Raw genomic sequence first — 24780 nt, 5'->3', positions numbered from 1 at the left:
AGGAGATAGCAATAGCACTTAAGACTTATATATCGCTTTACAGTCCCCTCTGGGCGGTTTCCAGAGTCAGCCTATAGCCCATAACAATCTGGGTCCTCATTTTACCGACCTCGGAAGGATGGAAGGCTGAGTCAATCTTGAGGGGGTGAGAATCAAACTGCTGGCAGTTGGCAGAATGAGTCCGCAGTACTGCATTCTAACCACTGCGCCACCATGGCCCAGTATAAAAGATGGTGATATACAGTACTGAAAGGCAGGGTTCCTGCAGAGGTGATAGGGCAAAACAGTGCTTTGAACTGGACTCAGAGAAACACATAAAATTAAATTTTGTTATAGGGAGGCTGCCTTTCCTGTCAATCGTAAGAGTAACAGAATAATCCTGGGTCGGCGTCATTTCACACGTATAATTTTACCTGCATATGATTGTTTTCCTGTTTTTTAACTTCAGGGTGGATGCAAAGCTGGTCTCTGGATCCCAACACACAAACTTTGGGTCTGTTTTAACAACAAGAACAGCAAAAGAGCCACAGCATTTCCATGTAATGTCAAAATACAGATCAAGAAAAAAACAAAACAGTGGCACGTTTTATATTTTAGCGTAAAAAAAAAAAAACCCAGGAAAGTAAAATGGGGGCAGGATAAGCAAGATAAATGGGCATCTAACTATACAGCATGGCTGCTAGGGAGAAGGTCTTCACCCTCTGTGAAAATACTAAAGTCCAGTTTAATGAAAAGAAGGACTCGGAGTGACATGATAACAGTGTTCCAATATCTCAGGGGTTGCCCCAAAGAAGAGGGAGTCAAGCTATTCTCCAAAGCACCAGAAGGCAGGACAGGAAGCAATGGGTGGAAATTAATCAAGGTGAAATCTATCCTAGAACTAAGGAGAAAGTTCCTGACAGAGGAAAAAAATTAATCAATTGAACACAACTTCAGAAACGGGTGAAAGCTCCAACACTGGAGGTTTTTAAGAAGAGATTGGACAGCCGTTTGTCTGAAATGGGGGTTTGACTAGAAGATTCAACCCGGAAATAAGGAGAAATTTCTGACAATGAGAGCAATCAACTAAATGGAACAGAAGTTGCCTTCGGAAGTTGTGGGAGCTTCATCGCTGGAAGCTTTCCAGAAGAAACTGGACTCCCATCTCTCAGAAATGGTGCAGGGTCTCCTGCTTGGGTGGGTGGGTTGGACTAGATAACCTACAAGGTCCCTTCCAACTCTGTTAATCTATTAATCAAAACTTCGAGACCTCTGACTGTTATTCTGTTACCTTTAAGCACAGCTGAATGATATAAATCCTGACAGGTTAAAAAAAGAAAATACTTCTTCAACCAAACATCAATAAACTGCCATTAAATGCACTGCAAGGCGGAAGTGATGGATGGCAACTTGGACTGCTTTTTAAAAAGAGACAAAATAAGCTCAGCTGGATAAATCACCAATGGCTAACGGTCCTCTCAGCTATTTATGATCCCCATTATCATTTGCAAATAGCCTCCAAACAGCGGTTGAGATAAAGTAATATCGCATTTAGGTTCCGCTCGTTGGCTTCCAAGAAAGAATCGGATCTGCCTCTGCTGATCAGAATGCTGGACAAACATCCTCCTTTTGGTCTGATCCAGGAGGGGCACTGCTTTTTATTACTGTGGCTGTAGGGCAAGACAGCTTTTTCAGTTCACTGCAATAAACAAGAACGCTTCCGAAATAAATAAAGTGAGTCAACTATAAACCCCCAGGCACTTTTCACACTTGAAGTTAAAATGTGTTCTTTACCTGTAAGCGGTATTCTTCAATTCACCGATGACCTGAGCAAGCTGAGAATGTGTTCTGGAGGCATAAATTATTTTAGGGACATCGGTGTAATAAGCTGTCATGCGGAGAAAGTGAGAAAAGGAAACGTGCGCAGGAGAGAGAAAGAAGAGGAAAAAGTTTAGTTTGTGTTTAGTAACTAAATATATCATCAGCCTGCTTTTCCTCGGTGGTGCTATGGTAACAATTTAGCCTATGGACATAGTCTGGGAATTTACAGCCCAACTGCCCGCCTAACAGAGAAGACTGTATTATTATTTTTTTACTATCTTCAAAAAGGAGATTTGCTTTGAAACGCTTGTGGGTGAATATCTGCAAATGCCAGTGAAAATGGATGCACTGGTTTGCATTGTTTAAAGTTCTCTGCAGACAACTAAACATACCGCAGAGAGATGTCTATGGAGATTCTCAGTCATCCCGGTCATGGTTGTCTCAAAGGTGCTTTTCCAAAAAGCAACTGGACTTTCTTATTTTTTTTCCTTGAAGATGTTTTGTTACTCATCCAAGAAGATTCTTCAGTTCTGACTGGAGGATGGTAGCATGGAAGGATTTATACTCCCTGCAGTCATCTGGTCAATTAGCACACATAACTCAAAAGCAATGAACATTTGAAGCCGTGGTGGAATTCAAAATATTTTACTACTGGTTTCTGTGGGCGTGCGCTTTGCGTACACTTGGAGCCTTCTAAAACGGGCAATTTCAGGCATGAAAACTTACCGTCAGCGCTGATGAGTAGAACAGCTGAGGGGGCTGGCAATGTGCTCTGCCACACCTATCATCTGAGCTACAAGCAAAGAAAATATAGGACAGGAAAGGACAGTTGAGCGGGGCCAACTGCTGATTGGCACTACCGGATCACTAGAACCGGTACGAACCGGCAGCATATCACAGATCGGAAGACAGCAAAGTCCATATTCTGGAGAGAGAGGACCAATGGTTTGAAAGAGGGGTCAAAGGGGCCATCTACCATGTGTTAATACCGAACAGACCTCTCTCGGGGTGGTGGGGAAGGACATGTCACCAACTATCTCCTGTCCACGAGTCCTTTCCACAGTTCCAAAAAGGCTCCACGCCCATTTGCACAATTCAGGTGTGCCCCGAGGACACAGATAAACTTCCAAGTGGCCTCAATGATTTTCAGAGAGAGAGAGAGCTAACGACCAGACGTCCAGAAGAAATATAAATCCTTCCGTTTTCCAGCATTCAGCCAGACCTGAAAAAGTTTCTTTTGAGTGAGAAGCGAAACGTTTTCACGGAAAAACAAAATCCAGTTGCCCTTTGAAAGGATACCTTTGGGATATGGCGGACAGGATTCTCAAGCTTTCCTTATAACCAGTTTCTGCTTTCGTTCTGAAAAGGATTTCAAGGCTATGCCGCGATATTTTTATTGGTTCGCCTTGTTTCATCTTCCGTGTTCCCCAAACTTTCAACATTCTGAAGTGCTGCAAGAGGAAAAGGTAGCAGCATTACAGGCAGTCCCCAACTTACGACCGTCATTGGGACCAGGATTTCAGTTGCTAAGCAAAGCAACGGTTTAGTGAATTGCACCCATTACGGCAATTTTGCCACGGATGTTAAGCAAAGCCCTGCAGATATTAAGTGAATCACGAGGGGGTTAAACGAATCCAGTTTCTCCGCGTTGACTTCGCTTGTCAGAAGCTGGCTGGGAAAATTGCAAATGGAATCGGGTAACCATGGACACGACGACGGTCGTTAAGCGAATGACTTCCCCCCTTCGCTTTGCTTGTTGGAAGCCAACTGGGAAGGTTCAGAAATGGGGATCACATGACACCGGGATGCTGTGACTGTCATAACTACATGCCGATAGCCAAGCCCCCCAAATTTTGATCTTGTGACCCTGGGGAAACTGCAAAGATTGTAAGCATGGGGACTGGTTGTAAGTCACTTTCTGCAGGGCTGTTGTATTATCAGATATTAGATACTACCTGTATCTAATAAACCTATTATCGGCTTGCCTTCATAAATTGTGGGAACTTCATCACTGGAAGCTTTCAAGAAGAGACTGGACTGCCATCTGGTATAGGCCCTCCTGCTTGGGGGGGCGGGGAGAGTTGTATTAGATGACCTTACAAGGTCCCTTCTGTTCTTATTGTCAACCCTGAAGCTGACCTGACCGGAGCCATATTACAGCTTCAGTGTTGCCACACTGAAATTGAGGGAAAGGGAGAGGGGATTAGAGATGGAGGGGTTTGAGTAGTCAAAACAAAATACTTTCTCTTGAGAACCAAGGACACTCTCACACCTGGACTGTGGAAGGAGGAGTGAGGTCACCAGACAGCGTTTTGATTGGACCGTGTGACTGATCGTTTGGAGTTGTGGGAAAACTTTTGCTTATAACTAGGTGAAAACCATGGGAACCTTTAGAGTCGGCTTTCGTCAGATATGCACCAATATGATACTTCCAACGAAGCTACCCTTTTAGGAATCTACCCGCGTCAAGAGTTTTGCTTGCTATGGATCTGTACTTGGAACCCAGACAGTGATCCTTACACCTGCTCTATTGTCAAAAACCTCATTGCAAATATAACAAGGGCTGCCAAATGAACAGGAAATACCTGGAACCTCGGTCCCCGTGACAGCACTGCCCCAAGACGACAAAGGCTGGTCGGGAAACAGTTCTGCCCCTTTTAATCGCTGGGCAATCTTTTGCGCAGAAACGGCATCCTTGAAGTGCGCTCGCCATGCCAAGGTCGAGCACAGGAGGCATAATGTCTTCCCAGTGCCTGTAGGGCTCTCCAGGATCCCATTCACTTGCTGAAAGGAGAATGAAAAAGCAAGGTGGGGAAAGTGGGAAAATATTTACTGAAGGACCAGAGAAGGACCGACATTTCCACAAAGTCATTCTACGCACTTCACAAAAGGCGATTATCATAGACTGCAATCCTAGACAAGGCCGGATTGTCTTGGCCTTACCTAATTCAAAGGTAGTCCTCTAGAGTCTGTCAATCTACAGGCAGTCCTCGATTTACGACCATAATTAGGACTAGATCCAAAGATGCTTTTTCGGGACTTTCTTGTTTTTTTACTTTTGAAGACATTTCACTTCTCATTCAAGAAGCTTCTTCGAGTCCTGACTGGATGGTGGGGAAGGGAAGGATTTATATTCCTGGCAGACAGCTGGTCATTGGCATCCTTGTAGAGCAGTGGTCCCCAACCGTTTTTGTGCCGCGGCCCGGTACCGGCATCACAAAATCATCCGCGGCCCGGTACCGGCATCAGCACGCATGGCAAGGTGAGCCGAGTGACCAGCCAGCCAGCCAGCCGTCCCCCGCTTCTCCCCGCCACCTTCAACTCCTCCTTTGTACCTGTGTCGATGGGATTTGCCATCGCTTGGACAGTCGCTCGCTCGCCTTGCCATGTGTGCTGAAAGAATCCTCGCGCCTTAGTTTCGATTCGAAGCCGCCCCCTCGATGAAACTAAGGCGCGAGGATTCTTTCAGCACCCAAACGCCGCTTTCTACCCAAAAAAGGTCACCGGAAGCACTTTTTCATCAAAACAAGATGGCGGCGCCCAGCAAACCGGCGGCCCGGTAGAAATTGTTCCACGGACCGCTACCGGTCTGGGGACCGGTGGTTGGGGACCCCTGTTGTAGAGTCTTGCTGAAGCCCAAGGAAGCCCAGTTGCCTCCTGAAAAAAGCACCTTTGGGGCAGCCATGGCCTGGATGACTGAGAACCTCTATGGAGTTTTATAGACTATGCAGTTTGGGATGAACGCCCTTGGAATGGTGTGGGAGAATGAATGGATTTCCAGAAAAATTGCAGACTTACAGGAACCATTAGCACAACTCGGGTGACCCTGAGGACATAGACAAATCTCCAAGTGGCCTCAACGGCTCTCTAAAAGGATGCAAATGACCAGCTGTCTGCAAGGAAAACAAGTCCTTTCATTCCCCATCATCTGGTCAGAGCTGAAGAAGCTTCTCAGATGAGAAGTGAAATGTCGTCGAAAGAAAAAGAACAAGAAAGTCCAGTTGCCCTCTGAAAAAGCGCCTTTGGGACAAGCATGATTTGGATGACTGAGAATCTCTACAAACAATTAGGATCAGAATTTCCACTGTTAAGCAAGGCAGTTGTTAAATGAGTCATGCCTGATTTTATGAACTTCTTCTTGAGATGACTGCTAAGGAGATCACCACAGTCATGGGAATCTCGTGGTTCTTAGTGACCTGGCTGTTAGTCACATGGTTGTTAAGCGGATCCAGCTTTCCCCATTGACTTGGGTGGTTGGAAACCGGCTGGGAAGGTTGCAAATGGCAATCATGTGATCTCAGGAACGCTGCCACCACTCGAACCACATGCCAAGAGCCAAGGGTACAAAAATGTGATCACCCGACCCTGGGGATTGCTGAAATGGTCGTAACTGCAAAGACTGGTCATGTCACTTTTTTCAGGGCCACTGTAACTCTGAACGGTCGCTAAGTGAATGGTTGTAAGTCCAGGATTCCCTGAACAGTCTTCATGTAATCTTTTGGTAACCATTTCATGGCTCCTAAAGTTTTCCAGAGGGCACTGACACCAACCTTGATTGGGGAGGGGGGCACACTTAAGACAATGGTGCCAATATAGAATAGAATAGGTAAGGTAGGGTAGAATAGAATAGAATAGAATAGAATAGAATAGAATGGGTAGGGTAGGGTAGAATAGAATAGAATAGAATAGAATAGAATAGAATAGAATAGAATAGGTAGGGTAGGGTAGGGTAGGGCAGAGTAGGGTAGAGTAGAGTAGAGTAGAGTAGAGTAGAATAGAATAGAATAGAATAGAATAGAATAGAATAGAATAGAATAGAATAGAATAGAATAGAATAGAATAGAGGAGAGGAGAGGAGAGGAGAGGAGAGGAGAAGAGAATAGAATAGAATAGAATAGAATAGAATAGAATAGAATAGGTAGGGTAGAGTAGAGTAGAACAGAATAGAACAAAACAGAATTCTTTATTGGCCAAGTGTGATTGGACACACAAGGAATTTATCTTTGGTGCAAATGCTCTCAGTGTACATAAAAAGAAAAGATACATTTGTCAAGAGTCAAGAATCATCAGGTACATCACTTAATAACAGTCATAGGGTACAATAAGAATAGAATAGAAAATAGAATAGAAGAAGAAGAAGAAGAAGAAGAAGAAGAAGAAGAAGAAGAAGAAGAAGAAGAAGAAGAAGAAGAAGAAGAAGAAGAAGAAGAAGAAGAAAAATAGAATAAACAAGAGTTGGAAGGGGCCTTGGAGGTCTCCTAGTCCAACCCCCTGCCGAGGCAGGAAACCCCACACCACTTCAGACAAAGGGTTACCCAACATCTTTTTAAAAACTTCTCTACTACTAAATTCTTACTTGGATGGACTTTGTTTCTGAGGCTTAAATGATGATGGGGGAAGTTTGATGACAGGTAGCTCTCTACCCCTTAACTTCTATTCTCAGAAAATCCTGAAAGAATTGTTTTCCTCACCTCCAGCCCTGCCTACACTCCAGTGACATGACTGGCCGTGCCCCACGCAGCCACGGAGATGGGTTTTCAAGAAGAAATGTGACCCCTAGCTGTTTAAAAAAATGCCCATCCTTGGCCGAGTTAATGGCTCTGTACCCTTCAAGAGATTGCTCCTTATCCCTGGAGAAACACAGCGGGGGGGAAAATGAGTTTGTATTCTGCTTACCCCATCATGGGATGCAACCTACATTTAACTGTTTGCCTGAGAGGAAGAAATAATAAGAAACCAATTTTTTCAGTCAATAACCATAAGAAGCAAACCAATCGATAAATGGTATTTTAAGTCACACAAGCTTTTGTGCTGCGACACCTAGGCAGTCAAGCACCCTCCTCCTACCAAGAGTAAGATCACGTATTACAACAGCAAAAGCCAAACTATCGCTCTGCAAATCTCTTCTGGGGTTGCCCCTGCTTTCTGGAACACCTTGCTCCCAGTGAGGAGGAAAGCCTCCAATCTCCTGGCCTTCCACAACGGGGTCAAAATCTGGATGTGCAGCCTTACGTGAGGGACACAGCAGCCCATGGTCGTGGGGCTGGTTGGCCCCATGAGAACCCCTCCCCAGTCTCTATTAACAATTCTTAGTCTTCCCAGCTTGGATCTCTCCACCCTTTGCAATCTTATGTTGTTGTTTTTACATTTTTAAATTTTAATCTTAAATTGTTTGGTTTTAATGTTTGGATTAAACTGTATAGCCCCTCTGGGAGAGAAATTATAGAGAGTGGGTGGGTGGATGGATGGATGGATGGAGAGAGGAGGGATGGATGGATGGATGGAGAGAGAGAAGGGATGGATGGATGGATGGATGGGGAGAGAGGATGGATGGATGGATGGGGAGAGAGGATGGATGGATGGATGGATGGACGGACAGACAGAAACAGAGATAGATGGATGGATGGATGGATGGGGAGAGTGGATGGATGGATGGATGGATGGAGAGAGAGAAGGGATGGATGGATGGATGGATGGGGAGAGAGGATGGATGGATGGATGGGGAGAGAGGATGGATGGATGGATGGATGGACGGACAGACAGAAACAGAGATAGATGGATGGATGGATGGATGGATGGATGGATGGATGGATGGGGAGAGTGGATGGATGGATGGATGGATGGAGAGAGAGAAGGGATGGATGGATGGATGGGGAGAGAGGATGGATGGATGGATGGGGAGAGAGGATGGATGGATGGATGGATGGATGGACGGACAGACAGAAACAGGGATGGATGGATGGATGGATGGATGGATGGACGGACAGATAGATATATAGATGGATGGATAGATAAGATAGATAGATAGATAGATAGATAGATAGATAGATAGATAGATAGATAGATAGATAGATAGATAAATAGATAGATAGATAGGCAGATAGGCAGGGATGGACAGAAAGACAGACGGCCAGAAAGACAGACCCCTTGACTTCAAAAAGATGCTAGATCTCCTGAGTAGGGCAATAACATTTACAAAACAGTCTACGAGCAAAGCCTTCCCATAAAATTATACCTTGCGCTATTAAAGCAGGCACAGAATATATTTTCTGACTTACTAAAAGTTTAGGAACAGATTGCATAGACATAAGGGCTTCTTAAGTGGTTTTTTTTTCTCCCCTTCATCAAAAAAAGAGAACCCACCTACCCACTTCTCTATTTCCAGGTCTCATGTAAACATGGCTGGCACTGATAAGAGAAGGGGCTGAAACAAAGCTTTTTTCCAGGAAGTGCTAAGCAGGTTTCGTATGTTCCAAGTGCACCTATTCTACTTAGGGTAAAAATATATGCAGAATCCAAAAACGTCTGCGTCGATACAGTTAACTAAGCCAACTCTATTCCTGGGTTTAGAAGATCACATTTATTATAGCTGCAACACTTTCAAAGCAATTCTATATATCATCGCTCAAAACGAAGTCCTCTAAGCTTATTTTTAAGAAGATTAATTCTGAATTAATCAATTAAATCACAGAATAGTAATTTTTGCAAACGGCTATGTAAGACCTGTTATGAAATATTACGAAGTCATGCTAAGCACACCGACCGAAATAACCTTGTCCTTGTTCATATTTAGCACTAACCTGGATCTTTCCCTTGCAGTTTTGCACCCATGATGAATGATGCAAAGTCATCCTTACCCTCTGATAGCAAGATCCATTTATTAGATATGTACTGCTGCCCGTAACATCTGACTCTGGGCAGCTCACCATAACAAAACTACAAACCGTAAAAACAAAGACTAAAAACCTAGCACCTCAATCATCCTCCTAGGGTGCCCCAACCCCCCATCCACGGTCCAAAATCTCTAGGGAATTTCTAGAAGCCTGGAACTCTGACAAATAAGCCATCAATAAACACATAGTCATAAATGATATCTATAGACTATGCAAAAGAGACTATCAACTAGCAAAAAGACAGACTTTCCTCCAGCGATCAACCCCCAGATGAGCATAGATTAACCCCAAGATTAACTTCAAATGAAGAAGTAAACGATACCCCAATCAAGAAACTGCCAGACACCACCAGCAAACAGCCCAACTAAAGAACCTCCAAGATCAACCCCACCAACACTGACAGGGCAAGACACTAAAATATAAACTGACAGCAAATCCCACTCCTTATTGCCATAGCACTGATGACGTTACCTAGTTTGGATGATAAAACGTCTGCAAGGAAGCAGGCAAGTCCAGAGAGCACCAAGGAGCCCTCATTTCCAACGTTCTCCTTTACTGATACTCCTCTGTGCCTCTCTGCTCCTGGTATTCTAAGTCAGGGGTCCCCAACCACCGGGCCGCAGACCGGTACCGGTCCGTGGAACATTTCCTACCGGGCCGCTGGTTTGCTGGGCACCGCCATCTTGTTTGACGAGAAAGTGCTTCCGGGTGAGCTTTTCCAGATGGAAAGTGGTGTTTCGGTCCTGAAGGAATCCTCGCGCCTTAGTTTCATCGAAGGGGGCTTTGAACGAAACTAAGGCGCGAGGATTCTTTCAGCACCCAAGGCAAGGCGAGCCGAGCGACGGTCCCGAAACCGTAGCGCCCATCGACAAAGGTACAAAGGAGGAGCTGAAGGTGGCGGGGAGAAGCGGGGGACGGCTGGCTGGCCGGTCACTCGGCTCGCCTTGCCTTGTCATGCGCACTGATGTTGGTACCGGTCCGCAGATCATTGTGTGATGCCAGTACGGGGCCGTGGCACAAAAAGGTTGGGGACCACTGTTCTAAGTGATGCTGCTGGTGTCCTGTTCTAGTACCTGGAGGCTGTAAGGCTCCAGATGGCAATGGCAGCATTTTGAATTGGACCTTAAGCAAATCCATGCAGTTATCATAGATCAGGGGTGTCAAATTTCAAGGCCCCGGAGTGCTTAGACCTGGCTTGCAGGGTTGCCCTGGAAATAGTGAAGGACCAGACTGCGATGCCCCTGTCAGCAAAAACGGAGCTCGGGAGGGCCACTGGCAGAGGGTTGCAGGAGGCCATTACAGCCCAAAATGAGGCTCAGGACCCCATTTTGGCTGCCAGAGCACTCAGACCACAGGCAACCCCGACACAAGTGACATCGAGCTGGTCACACCCACCCTGGCTCCCTGAGGTCAAACACAATCCTGATGCGGCCCTCAGTGAAATTGAGTTTTATACCCCTGGTATAGACACAACATTGCTAAAACAGAGATATTTTGATCACTTGAAGCTTCAAAGGCAGTCCATGTAATGATGTGTGGTGCATGTTTCAAAGTTTCTTTCATTTGACACACATGTAGGATGAAATACGCTTTACTTAGTATTTCATCAAATGCTTACCTTTTGTAGGCACTCAAGCACTTTGGACATATATGCCTCCTGACATTCGTAGGGTGGAAATGGGAAGTCAATAGTAATGCCACTTAATTTTATTTCGGGCATATTTCATCTGGCATCTCAGGATCACAAAACCTAAAATCAAGAATATTGTTCCATTAGTATTAAATATCAACAAGACAGTTCACAATTTCCCTAATTCTACTTCAGCCATTCAAATACTTTGGCCACCTAATGAGAAGGAAGGACTCAGTGAAGAAGAGCCTAACGTTGGGAATGATTGAGGGCAAAAGAAGAACGGGAGGACAGAGAATGAGGTGGCTGGGTGGAGTCCCTGAAGCAGTCAGCGTGAGTTTAAACGGGCTCTGGAGGATGGTAGATGACAGGAAGGCCTGGAGGAATGTTGTCCATGGGGTCACGGTGGGTCAGACACGACTTTGCAACTAACAACAGCAACACTTCAGCAATGAGAGTTCCTTTTTAAATTTTATTTATTAAATTTGTTGACCACCCATCTCACCATAAAAATTCCTTTAAAATCTCAAGCGTTTTTAAGAAACACACCTGGATTTGACCCCTTCAGTCATGATGAGCTACATATTTCTAGTTCTCTACAAAGATCACCGCAAATTCTACTTTTAAATGGGTTTAGAATATTAAAGAAAGAACAAGTAATTACAACCCCAATTATACTGAGTGGGCAAATCAGTAAAAAAAAAAAAAGCCAGATCTTTTCCCCTTGTTAATGCAAAAAGGTCAGCAGCTAGCAACACAAAAATATTTTTTCAGTATTGGACCACAGTCAGTTAATAGGTGATTAGAAGTCAATGATAAAGCTTTATGACAATGTGTATTATTTAGCTATAAACAGGATTTATTACCTTTAAATAAATGATGAATGCTTTAAGAGTAATTTTATATTTGTTTTGATTTGTGGATTACAGCCAAATCATAACTATTTATGAAACCTTAATGAATTCTCTCCCAATCTTGGTTTTAATTATGTTGATCATTTCATTGCCTTAGTTTTTACATTCAATTATGATGGTTGGTTTAATAGTTGTATGCTGCCCAGAATCCCTTGGTGTGAGATGGCCAGCCATATCAATTTGATTAAATCAATTTAGGTATTCTAATCAATGTAGGAGTGTCGTTCATGTGTTGGATTAAGACAAGAGAGAACCTGTTGAAATCCACCCTTAATCACAGAGTCTCTTGGGTTCATTTTGAGCCAATGATTCTCCCAACTCAACCTACTCCGTAAGACTATTATTTGCACAAATAAAGGGAGATATTTATGTAAACCATCTTCAGCTCCTTGATAAAATTGGGATACAAGTTTAAAGAAGAACCATTAAACAGAGGGAAAGCTTAGTTTGAAAAATGTTGTCATCTGTAACAATCTGAGGACCCAGACTGTTGGAAGCAACTTGCTGATTCTGTAAAACCGTACAGCACTGTAAAGTGGCATTTAAGTCTAAGTGCTATTGCTACTGCCTGATGTGTGAACTTATTTTCACCTTCTTTTGTACAACTCAAGAAGCACACTTTCCCATTTAGGAACAGATGGGAGCAAACCACTTGTGAAGGTCTACAGGGTATTCGTTTTACTTACTTATTTTCTTCTTTTGCCCTCTATGACTACCCCCCATTAGATATTCAGGAGGACATGGTATGGGGTCTTTTTTAAAAAAAAAACCATGTGGATATAAAATGTCTATTAACAAGTCTCCACTGTGGCTTCCCCCTTGTGAAATGGGCTCATTGACTGTCATTACAGATAGAATATTTGTAGCTCAAAGTGCAACTGTGGGGTCATTGATGCTCTCTTGATGACGCTGAACATGTTGCCCCAGTTGGGTAATGAAATGTCACCAAGAAAACCACCAAGCTCAGAAAGCATCAAGGGCCCCACAGTCCTCTTTCTCCTCCGTTCGGCAAATCCCTTCTAGCCCTGATGATGCTACCTAGTTGGGTAATAAAATGTCTGCAAAAAAACCCACCAAGCTGAGAGAGCATCAAGGACCCCACAGTCTTCCTCCTCCTTCCATCTCCGCTTCTCTCATCCAACCCACTCCCTGTCTAACCCTGATGATGCTACCTAGTTGGGTAATAAAACGTCTGCAAGAAAACCACCAAGCTCAGAGAGCACCGAGGACCCCAGTCTTCCTCCTCCTTCCCTCATCCAACCCACTCCCTGTCTAACCCTGATGATGCTACTTAGTTGGGTAATAAAACGTCTGCAAGAAACCCACCAAGCTCAGAGAGCATCGAGGACCCCACTTCCTCCTCCTTCCTCATCCAACCCACTCCTGCAGTCTTCCTCCTCCTCCTTCCTGATGATGCTACCGCCTTCCTCTCATCCAACCCACTCCCTGTCTAACCCTGATGATGCTACTTAGTTGGGTAATAAAACGTCTGCAAGAAACCCACCAAGCTCAGAGAGCATCGAGGACCCCCCAGTCTTCCTCCTCCTTCCCTCATCCAACCCACTCCCTGTCTAACCCTGATGATGCTACTTAGTTGGGTAATAAAACGTCTGCAAGAAACCCACCAAGCTCAGAGCATCGAGGACCCCCCAGTCTTCCTCCTCCTTCCATCCCCCCTTCTCTCATCCAACCCACTCCCTGTCTAACCCTGATGATGCTACTTAGTTGGGTAATAAAACGTCTGCAAGAAACCCACCAAGCTCAGAGAGCATCGAGGACCCCCAGTCTTCCTCCTCCTTCCCTCATCCAACCCACTCCCTGTCTAACCCTGATGATGCTACTTAGTTGGGTAATAAAACGTCTGCAAGAAACCCACCAAGCTCAGAGAGCCGCAAGGACTCCAGGCGTCAATCCCTCTTCTCCCCTCCTCCACACTAGGGGGAAAAAAAAAGATATCCCCTTTCCGGCAGGACGGGGCTCGGAGATATCGGCCTCCGACCGCCGCTCTAAACTCAGGTGCGGGGGAAAAGCGCCCAGGCTGCCCAAAGAGAAGCTCAACCCGCGCGGCCCCCGACAATCTCACCTCCCGCACCTCTTTCCTCCAAGCGCCCCGGTTCGCAGACCCCGCGCGCTGGGTCACGTGGCCGAGCCCTGAGCGTCTCATTGGTTGGGCGGCCCGCGCGCGCGCACGCGCGCACAGCTTGAGGAGGAGGAGGAGGAGGAGGCGGGGAAGAGAGAATGGGGGGAGACGGCAAACTCTCGCGAGGCATTCTCGTTGCCGGGAAACACTCTCTCCTTCTCCCCCGCTCCCGTTTCCATGGTGAAGCCATCTTTTCTCTCCCCGATGGGCTGAAAAGCGCTTCTCGCCAGCCCAAGCGTTGGGACTACAAACCCCATGGTTGCTAGTCAGGAAATTAAGCCTAGGCTAGGTTGGCGGAGTTTGTAGTCCGAGGCGCTGGGCTAAGTCAGTCTGAGCAAGAGGCAAATCAGGAATCAAGCCCCCCCCCGCCCCGGGGTCTCCGGTCTTTCCAACTTGGAAGTGATGGGAGTTGTAGTCCTCAAAGCCTGGAAGGCGTCCCAGCGGGAATGCTGGGATTGATATATAGTTAGTCCTCCACTCCACGACGTAGGACCATAATTGAGCCCCAAATTTCCATTGCTAAGTCAAACGGTTGTTAAGTGTTTTGCCCCATTTTACAACCTGTCTCGCAACAGTTGTTAAGCGAATCATTGCAATTAAGTTAGTAATGTGATTGTTAAGTGAGTCTGACTTTCCCATTGGCTTTGCTTGTCAGAACACTGACCGTGGGACATTGCAACTGTCATAACTATGAACCAAGCCAAGCGCCTAAATGTTGATTATGTGACCATGGGAAGGTCATAACCATCATAAGTTTGGAAAATGGTCATAAGTCACTTTTTTCAGTGCTGTTGCAATTTAGAATGGTTACTAAAAGAATAGTTGTAAGTCAAGGACTACCTGTATATCTGTCTGTCTGTCTGTCTGTTTATCTATCTATCTATCTATCTATCTATCTATCTATCTACACACACATAGGTAGTCCTTGACTTACAACTATTCTTTTAGTAACCATTCTAAGTAACCATTCGATAGATAGATAGATATAGATAGATAGATAGATAGATAGATAGATAGATAGATAGATAGATAGATAGATATTCCTTCTATTCAAAACCAAGCTCACCTTGACTGATTTTCAAATGGCAAGCCAGGTCAGAGTGGATGGGAGGCCATCAGGAGATCCAGAGAAGTAAAAAACCGTTCCAGAAGAGGGGGTGGGGGATTTCATCCGCAGTGTTACTAAGGAAACCACATGGATGCTTTCCAAGAAGTCCCCAGGAATTAAGCTAAACTTCAAGGAGTTTATTTAATATTACTGCTGATTATCTTCATGCCATCCATGAGGCCTGCTGTGGTTTTGCTCAAGGCCCATCTGCCAGCTCAAACTCCGAAGGTTTTCTTGCGGCTCAAATCATTATTCAACATCATTCAAACTAATGACTTGATTCACCCCTAGTGCTAATCTATCATTGTTTGGTTTTGTCTTAGTGTGATGTGAGAACTTGGGTAGTTGTTGCTCATTATTCAACATGGTTAAGCATTGCATGCATCCAAATCAGCTATATAGCTAAGTCTAGAGATTCTCAGTCATCCAGATTTTCCCAAAGGTGATTTTTCAGGAGGCAATTGGACTTTCTTGTTTTTTCCTTTTCTTTTGAAGACATTTCGCTTCTCATCCAAGAAGCTTCTTCAGCTCTGACAGGATAAATGTGGGATGGAAGGATTTATATTCCTTGCAGTCTTCAAAAGAAAAGAAAAAAACAAGAAAACACAGTTACCTCCTGAAAATCTTTGGGACAACCATGGCCTGGATGACTGAGAATCTCTGCAGACTTTTAGCTATGCAATTTGGGAGGAATCCCCTTGGAATGGTGTTGGGAGTAGTTGGATTTCCAGAATAAAAAAGCAAACTATAGGAACTAGAAGCAACACTCATGTGACCGTGGGGACACAGGTAAACCTCCCAAGCAGCCTCAATGACCCTTTAAAAACGAATAGAATGGAGAATTGTCAATGGGCCAAACGCAAGCGTTGAATTCTCCAAACGGAGATCAAGAGAACAAAAGAAACTGATAACGGGACCCTAAGTCCAGCTTCGTTCCCAAAACTGTGGTGCGGTTGGCTTGACAGCAACCCAGAAGGATTTTGCCACAGCTTTCCGAGATGGCCTTTCAGCTTCTCGGTCATACCTGCAGCCTTAAGGGTTCCCTGGTGGTGCCCCATCCAAGCAGTTTCCCTTCCCCGCCCTCTTTTGTTTTCCCCTAAGGTCAGTGAGATATCAGATGAGCAAAACATACAAAACAGCAAGGCTAGAATAAGAGGGGACCTTGCCAGGCTGCCAAAGGAGATAATTGGGCCTCCTGAGGCGTTGGGAGGATCTAGAAGTAGAAAGGCTACCTCATGTCTATCCTTCAGCTGTCATTAAGCGGGAGCCGCCATTTAATTAGGCTGGAGAAGTCAGCAGGAAAGTTAAGGTCAAGCCATTGGTCTTGCTGAATAACCAGACATTTTTTTTTTTTTTTTTTGGAACCGAGGCCAGTTAAGAGTTGATATCAGAATGGCAATTTGCTTTTTTTTAAAAATGTCCCTTACCATGCGTTTTTCCTTCCTTTCTTTTAAATTTTTTTTTTCCGAATTAGAAAGCTGCAAATAGCATTTTTCCCATCATCGATTGGGTTTCTGAGAGCCTTTTCCCCCGTGGGAAGGCTGATCAGGGTGAAAGCCTTATCAATAAAGCCACTCCACCCCTTGAAGCTGCTGGGCAAGGGGGCCTCGGCCAGCCACGGGGCTTTTGCAGAACGTGGCGTTTGGTCCCTTAGCTTCAGTTCTGGTCCCCAGGAAAATGGGTTAATCAGCACGTATTTATAAAGGTTGCAGAGCCGTGGGCCCCGTGATCCACTTTTAAGACCTTCCCACCTGCCTTCCGACAAGGGAGAAGCAGGATTCAACTCACAACGGCTTGGTTCATTTAACAACGGTGATCCGCTTAACCACCGTGCAGCAAAACAAAAAAAATATGGTAAAACGGGGAGTGACTCGCTGAACAACCCACCTTGCTTAACAACAGAAATACCAGTCTCGACTGTGGTTGTAAGTTGAGGATTACCTGTACAGGGTGCGGCTCCATCTAAACCAGAGTGTCCAACCTTGGCAACTTGAAGACTGGTGGACTTCGAGTCCCAGAATTCTGCGCTCAGCCGTGACTTAAAGTTGCCAAGATTGGAAGCCTCTGATCTACCCCAAAGACCACGGATTAAGCACACCTCCTTCTTAATAAAGGAGAACACCTGTAGCTGAGGGTTGAAATGAGGGGTCCTCGGCTTGCTTGCTTTCTTGCAGACGTTTCATTACCCAACTAGGTAACGTCATCAATGCTACCGTGTTTCTCATATAATAAGGCCGGGTCTTTTTTTTTTTTTTTTGAGCCCCGAAAAAATGGCTAGGCTGTCTTTTCGGGGGTGACTTAATTTCCCTCCCCCTGCATCTTTGGGCAGGCGGGGAGCGACGGCTTGGATGTTGACCGCGGCGTTGGTGGGTCACTTCGTATCAGGGTCAACGCAGGCAGCACCATATCCGGGTGTACAACAAAAGTACTTCCTAATGGCAAGCCCCCCTCCCCACCACCACCCCCATTTCACATGTTTTAATATAGGCCTTAATTTGGGGGGAGGGGCTTAATTTCATTTCATGCCTATAAAACATGCTGGGACTTCCTATTGGGGGAGGCCATATTGTTGGAGAAACAGGGAGTGCTGTTTGCTATTAACGTCAGTGCTAGAAGGGAGAGGAGGAGGAGGAGGAGGAGGAGGAGGAGGAAGAGGAAGAAGAGGAAGAGGAAGAGGAAGAAGAAGAAGAAGAAGAAGAAGAAGAAGAAGAAGAAGAAGAAGAAGAAGAAGAAGAAGAAGAAGAAGAAGAAGAAGAAGAAGAAGAAGAAGAAGAAGAAGAAGAAGAAGAAGAAGAAGAAAACTGTTCGGGTCTTTGGTGCTCTCTGAGCTTGGTTGTTTTCTTGCAGACATTTCATTACCCAATTAGGTAACATCATCAGTGCTAGAAGGGAGTGGTGTGTATGGAGAAGAGGGGGAGGACTATGGGGTCCTTGGTGCTCTCTAAGCTTGGTTGTTTTCTTGCAGATGTTTCATTACCCAACTAGGTAACATCATCAATGCTAATATGGAGTGCTGTTTGCTGTCAGTTTAAACAGCACTCCTTACGATATTAGCCCTGATGATGTTACCTAGTTGGGTAATGAAATGTCTGTGAAAAAACAACCAAGCTCAGAGAGCACCCAGGTCGTCTTCTTCTTCTTCTTCTTCTTCTTCTTCTTCTTCTTCTTCTTCTTCTTCTTCTTCTTCTTCTTCTTCTTCTTCTTCTTCTTCTTCTTCTTCTTCTTCTTCTTCTTCTTCCTCTTCCTCCTCCTCCTCCTCCTCCTCCTCCTTTCTTCTCCTTCTCCTCCTTCCTCTTCCTCTTCCTCCCCCTCTTCCTCCTCCCCCCCCTCTCCACAAACCCCATTCCCTTCTAGCACGGATGATGACTCTTCCCGTCTTCTTCTCACCCAAAATGAACTGGATGATGGAATTCAGTTATGTCAACTGCACCATCACTTGGAGGCTGAGATGGCAGTTTCCAGTATGCAGTTCTTCCGGAATCTCCAATAATGTATCAAGAGCCTGGGTGCATTTAAAAAATAAATAAATTAAAAGGGCCATCTTAAGCTTGGATTAGTTTTTGAAACGATCATGTTAGTCACGGGTAGAGTATGAATCACATTGTGAGAAAGTCCCAGTTCAGATCCTGTCTGTGGTAAATGGGACCAAAATGATGTTAGGCATTGCTACCAATGCTACCCCAATGATCATCTGCAATAGTGGAGGGCCTTCCTCACAGGGTTGTTGTAAAGGTAAGGGAGAACGTGCATCGAAAGTCCTTGAATCGCTGCAAAGGCGTTACATAAAACCTGAGCAGCCCCCAAATGATTACAGGCCTAGCAACTGTAGGGTTGGGGGTTTTGTTTTTTTAAATAAAGGTGCAGGTAGTTCTCGCCTAATGACCGCAACTGAGCCCAAAATGTATGTTGGTAAACGAGACATTTCTTAAGCGAATTTTGCCCCATTTTCTTGCCATGGTCGTTAAGTGAAGCACTGCAGTTGTTAAGTTACTAACATAGTTGCTCAGGGAATCTGACTTCCCCGTTGACTTTGCTTGTCGGAAGGTCACAAAAGGGGATCAGGTGATCCTGGGACACTGCAACCGTCATAACTACGAGTAGGTTGCTAACTATCTGAATGTTGATCATGTGACCAATGGGGATGCCGCAAGGGTCATGTGAAAAATGGTCATTCGTCACTTTTTTTCCAGTGACGTAACTTTGAATAGTCACTACATGAACTGTTGTAAGTCGAGGACTACCTGTACCAGTGGTGGGATTCAAATTTTGTTACTACTGGTTCTGTGGCTTGGTGGGCGTGGCAGGGGAATGTTACTGCAAAATCCCCATTCCCTCCCCACCCCACTAACCTGCTTTCCAGCTCCGTTCTCCTGTTCAGGGCAACCAAAGGAGACCCAGCCAATCAGCTGGGACTCAATGGGAGGCGGAGAAGAGATGTGGGCGGGGCCAGACAGAGGCGGGATTGGCCGGTTCTCCGAACTACTCAAAATATCCGCTTCCGGTTCTCCAGAACCGGCCAGAACTTTCTGAATACCACCTCTGATCTGTACTACGTTTAGTGGGATGATTTGCAAAATGATCTGAATTTTTAAAAATTGACTAGAGATTTAGGAGACGGTGAAAAGAAGGATCGGAAGGCTCAGCAAAACTGCGGATCAATAAAATAGAAATAAAAACGCACGGGTTTTATAGGAGCCCTTTAAAAAGACTTTATTTTTAAAGGCTCAAACAAGCAAGGGGGGGGAGACGAAAAGAGAGAGAGAGAGAGAGAGAGAGAGAGAGAGAGAGAGAGAGAGAAGGGAACTGAATGTTGTTTAAATGGCCATTTTAATTTATTTCAGATTTTTATATAGCTGCCCAACTTTCAGCCCACTCTTGGCAGCTCCCAATTCAAGATTTAAAAAAATCCACCCTGCCTGTCCTTCAGAAGGACAGATCCTGAAGCCTGAAGCTTGAATACTTTAGCCAAAACTAAGAAGAGATTCTCAATTCTCTTCAATTCTCGAATGCAGCTCGTCTGCCTGGAATCCACACTGTATAAGGGACATCAATACAATCGAGCGAGTCCAGAAGTATTTCACGAGAAGAGTCCTACGCTCCTCTGCTCTCAACTGAATACCCTACACCACCAGGCTTGAAATTTTGAGCTTGGACAACCTTGAACTACACCGCCTACAGTTGGACTTAAGCGTAGTACCCCAAATTATCCGCTACAATATCCTACCCGGCAATGACTACTTTCAGCTTCAACCGTAACAACACCAAGAGCACACAACAGATACAAACTCAGTGTAAACCACTCCAAACTCGATTGCAGAAAATACGACTTCAGCCACAGAGTGGTCAATGCCTGGAACTCACCACCTGACTCTGTTGTTACATCCTCAAAAAAACCCCAAAACTTTAACCTTAAACTGTCTACCATGGACCTAAAAGGTCTGTAAGGGGCGCGCGCATAAGTGCACCATTGTGCCTACCGTCTCTGTCCTATTGTCCCCATGTATTCGTGCTCATTTATCAAGTATATACTTATACCTGTTTATACTTACCTGTTTATATGTTACATTCATACTTATACTTGTTTTCTCGTACATGCTTGACCAACTAAATAAATAAAAAATAAGAGACCCTGAAGTTGGAGAAGACGGAAGGCGAAAGGGGAAGAGGACAGCAGAGGGTGAGATATTTAGATAGTGTCATTGACACAACGAAAATGAATTGGGGCGAACTCCAGGAGGCAGAGGAAGGGTGAGGGAGCTGGCATGTTGTCATCCATAGGATTGCAAAGAACCAGACATGATTTAGCGACTGGTCAACAAATGCCTGTGTTTGTCTCCCAGTTTGCAGTCTAGCCCCAGGCTCGGATTCAAATTAAGAGTGAGAATCCTCTAGATGATTCCTGTCACAGGAACCTAAAGGGGACAAATCCAGCTGCAAAAACCTAAAAAAACATGAGCTAAATCGATGCCAACCTCAGCCAAGAGGACCCAACAGCTGGCAATTTCCTGGCCACGTTTAACCCAATTCTCCTTCTGCCTCCCAAGGCCTTCCGCAAAATCTTTTGGGAGATTTTTTTTTTGGGTGGGTGGGGTGGAAGTCATTCCCTCCTGCCCTTTTTTCTTCATGTGGTTTCCAGCTCCCCGATAAGATGAAGAATAACAGAGAATATCAAGAGTTGGACGGGACCTTGGAGGTCTTCCAGTCCAACCCTCTGCTCAAGCACCGATATATCATTTCAGACAGATGGCTGTGTCCCCTCTCTTCTTAAAAACCTCCAGTGGTGGAATCACCCCTAACTTCTGGAGACAAGTCATTCCACCGATTAATTCTTCTCACTCATTCAGCCGTTCTCATTAATTCAACCGTTCCACCGAATAACAGAGTTGGAAGGGATCATGGAGATCTTCTAGACCACCCTCCCCCTCCCCTTAACCAGGAGACCCTATTCCAGACAAATGGCTTTCCAATCTCTTCTTTAAAAACCTCCAGTGTTGGAGCATTTACAGCTTCTGGTGGCAAGCAGTTCCACAGATCCTATCAGGAAATTTCTCCCTAGTTCTAAGGTTGTTTTTCTCCTTCGTTGGTTTCCACCCATTGCTTCTTGTCCTGCCTTCAGGGGCTTTGGAGAATAGCTTGACTCCCTCTTCTTTGGGGCAGCCCCTGAGATATTGAAAGACGGCCATCCTGTCTCCGCATGTCCTTCTTTTCATTAAACTAGACAGACCCAATTCCTGCCACCATTCTTCCGTTTTAGCTACAAAGAACACCCGACCGGTAGCTGGTCCCTCTCTCATCTGGGTGCGGGAACAAGAGAAGGGCTGCATTGGGGGGGAATCTCCCAGATTTGGGTGTGTCTATTCTTCTTCTGGCCCCCATTTATCCCAAACCCCTAACATCTCCCACCAGTAACTGGAAAGGTTTGTCTCCTCCAAAGCCAGCTGGGTCTTCCAAAGCGGCCACTCTTGGTGTCTTTTCTTCCTTTCTTTTCCTTTTAGCCTCCTTCCCCTCCCTCCCTCCCTCCCTCCCCTTTGCAAAGGCGTCCCCTCCCTTCTCGGAGAGCCACAGCCCCCCTCCAGCTGAGTCACAGCTCTCCTTCCTTCCACAGCATTGCAGTACTCCGGCAAGCACAAGGCAGCCCTCGCCTTCTCCTCCTCCTCCTCCTCTTCCTCCTCCTCTGCGTTCTGCAGCCGTCCTTCCACCGCTCATCTCACCATCCCCACCATGGCCAGCACCGTTTCAGGTACCGTAAAACCAGGGATGTTTTCCCTTTTTTTTCCCCCCTCTTTCCATCTCTCTCTCTCTCTCTCCTTCCAGGGCACTCTTATTTGCAAGATTTAAGGCAATGCGCCCTTCGCCTTTCCAAGCCTGGGGTTTTGGGTGGGTGGGATAGAGGGATTTTCTGCCCTGGCAAAGCTCTAGCCATAAAGCCCAGCGTCGTCGGTAGTCTTTTATATATATATATATATATATAGCCTGGGGTTGTGGGTGGGTGGGATAGAGGATTTTCTTCCTGGCAAAGCTCTAGCCATAAAGCCCAGCGTCGTTGGTAGTCTTTTATATATATATATATATATGGGGTTGTGGGTGGGTGGGATAGAGTTTTCTGCTCTGGCATAGCCATAAAGCCCAGCTTATAAATATATATATATAATATTATAAATATTATATATATATATATATATATATATATAAATATTATTTTGCTATGGGGTGGGTGTGGGGGTGGTTTCCAGGTTGCGTGGATGGGCTGACGATAAGGTAGAATTTGCCTGCCACCGTTGCACGATGGCGAGAGGTTTCTCTGTACCCCATTGGAAGTTGTTGTTTTTTTAAATGTTTTAATTTTATTTTTTTTTCATTTAGGAAAAGAGTAGGTATTTGGGTTAGCCGTATCAGAGGTTGGAGAGCTAGCCGCAAGCTTGCTTTGGAGGGAGTGGTCCCTCCTTGGCGCTGAACGAGAGCCAACGCTCGCGTCCGGACAGCCTTTTCCCGCAGGGGCTGTGTGGTACCACCGCAGAGCTGCACCTGGTTCGCCTTCCCAGGGGAAGGAGGCCTGGATGGGGGTGGGAAAGGGGGCAGAGAGACAGGCGGGGTCCTGTTCTTAGGGATTTCGAGGTATGCGCCAGCTTTCCCATCCTAAATACGCCTTGGGGGGGAGGGGGGGACGCCTTCCATCTTTATTTTATTTTTATTTTATTTTTAAGCAGATGAAAGGGTGGTGTGTGGATACAATCGGACCGCGATAGACGGTTTGCAAAGGTGTGTATTTTTTTTAAAGAGCTGTTGCCGTGCTGGAAAAAAAAAAAGGGGGTCTCCTTTAAAATATGCTTGGGACAAACGCATGTCCGTCATCCGACCCCCAAAAATGGGGGGTGGGGGACCCCGAAAGGGCAGACTTAATGTGCCGCTAGTTTCTTCTTTTTTTTTTTTTTCCTGCCGTCGATTTTCTATGTTTCTGTTTCTGGGAGTTTTAGAAATGGGAAGCACGAATCACCTTCCATCATTTGTTCTCGTCTAAAAAAGAAGACGGAGAAGGGAGGAAGGAAGGAAGGAAGGAAGGAAGGAAGGAAGGAAGGAAGGAAGGAAGGAAGGAAGGAAGGAAGGAAGAGAGAGAGAGAAATAGAGAGAGAGAGAGAGGGAGAGAGAACACCCCAGAAAGATTATTGGGAGCCAGCTGCTAGGCATGGTCAGAGAGAAGGGAAGGCAACGTGCAAATGTGCACAAATGCACAAACGGGCTGGCAGGAAGATGCTGTGGGGTGTGTACTGGTGAGCTCAAATGCCCAGGCAGAGGGATGCTTAAGGGTGCTCAGAGGCAGCTGGAACCAGGAGGTGCCTTTGAAAAGGAGCTGCCCACCCGATGCCGGGGAGAAACCCCAGGTTTCCTTGCAGCTGGCTGGAGCAGACAGGCAGAGGTGGAGAGAGGGGGGGCGGGGAGAGGGAGAGAGAGAGGAGGGAGAGAGAGAGAAGGAGAGAGAGAGGAGGGAGAGGGAGGGAGAGAGAGGAGGAGAGAGAGAAAAGGAGAGAGAGGAGGGAGAGGAGAGAGAGAGGAGGGAGAAAGAGGGAGGGAGAGGGAGAGAGGAGAAAGAGAGGAGGGAGAAGGGGAGAGAGTAGGAAGAGAGAGAGAGAGAGAAGGAGAGAGAGAGTAGGGAGAGAGAGAGAGAGGAGAGAAGGGAGGAGAGGGAGAGAGGAGGAGAGAGAGAGGGAGAGGGAGAGGGAGAGAAAGGAGGAGAGAGGGAGAGAGGGGAGGGAGAGAGGAGGGAGGAGAAAGGGAGAGGAGAGGAGAGAGGGAGGGAGAGGAGAGAGAGAGAGAGGAGGAGAGAGGAGGGAGAGAGAGAGAAGGAGGAGAGGGAGGGAGAGAGAGAAAAGGAGAGAGAGAGTAGGGAGAGGAGAGAGGAGGAGGAGAAAGAGGGAGGGAGAGGGAGAGAAGGAGAAAGAGAGGAGGGAGAGGGGGAAAGAGAGTAGGGAGAGAGAGAGGAGAGAGAGGGAGAGAAGGAGAGAGAGAGAGTAGGGAGA

At 45.8% G+C, this 24780-nt stretch overlaps 2 protein-coding genes across 3 annotated transcripts in view; one reads left to right on the top strand and one right to left on the bottom strand.

The window, feature by feature from the left end:
• Positions 1–14184, bottom strand: part of RTEL1 (regulator of telomere elongation helicase 1) — a 135917-nt gene extending 121733 nt beyond the window's left edge. For both annotated transcript variants that reach the window (XM_087928839.1, XM_087928840.1), the window contains exons 1-5: positions 14101–14184; positions 11092–11223; positions 4386–4584; positions 1774–1867; positions 414–495 (exon numbers count right to left, since the gene is read on the bottom strand). In XM_087928839.1, the coding sequence (XP_087784965.1) occupies positions 414–495; positions 1774–1867; positions 4386–4584; positions 11092–11193 (477 nt within the window). In that variant the 5' untranslated portion in view covers positions 11194–11223; positions 14101–14184. The remainder of the gene's footprint in view (positions 1–413; positions 496–1773; positions 1868–4385; positions 4585–11091; positions 11224–14100) is intronic.
• An 8164-nt stretch (positions 14185–22348) lies between these two features.
• The window catches only part of STMN3 (stathmin 3), a 38285-nt gene continuing 35853 nt past the window's right edge, over positions 22349–24780 (top strand). Inside the window, exon 1 of the mRNA XM_087928863.1 lies at positions 22349–22505. Coding sequence (XP_087784989.1) covers positions 22487–22505 — 19 coding nt within the window. The 5' untranslated portion in view covers positions 22349–22486. The remainder of the gene's footprint in view (positions 22506–24780) is intronic.

This window comes from Pseudonaja textilis, chromosome 3 (genome assembly GCF_049901715.1).
Source record: "Pseudonaja textilis isolate UNSWEBS1 chromosome 3, rPseTex1.2, whole genome shotgun sequence".
Classification (NCBI taxonomy): domain Eukaryota; kingdom Metazoa; phylum Chordata; class Lepidosauria; order Squamata; family Elapidae; genus Pseudonaja; species Pseudonaja textilis.
This window is presented reverse-complemented; position numbering and strand designations above follow the sequence as displayed.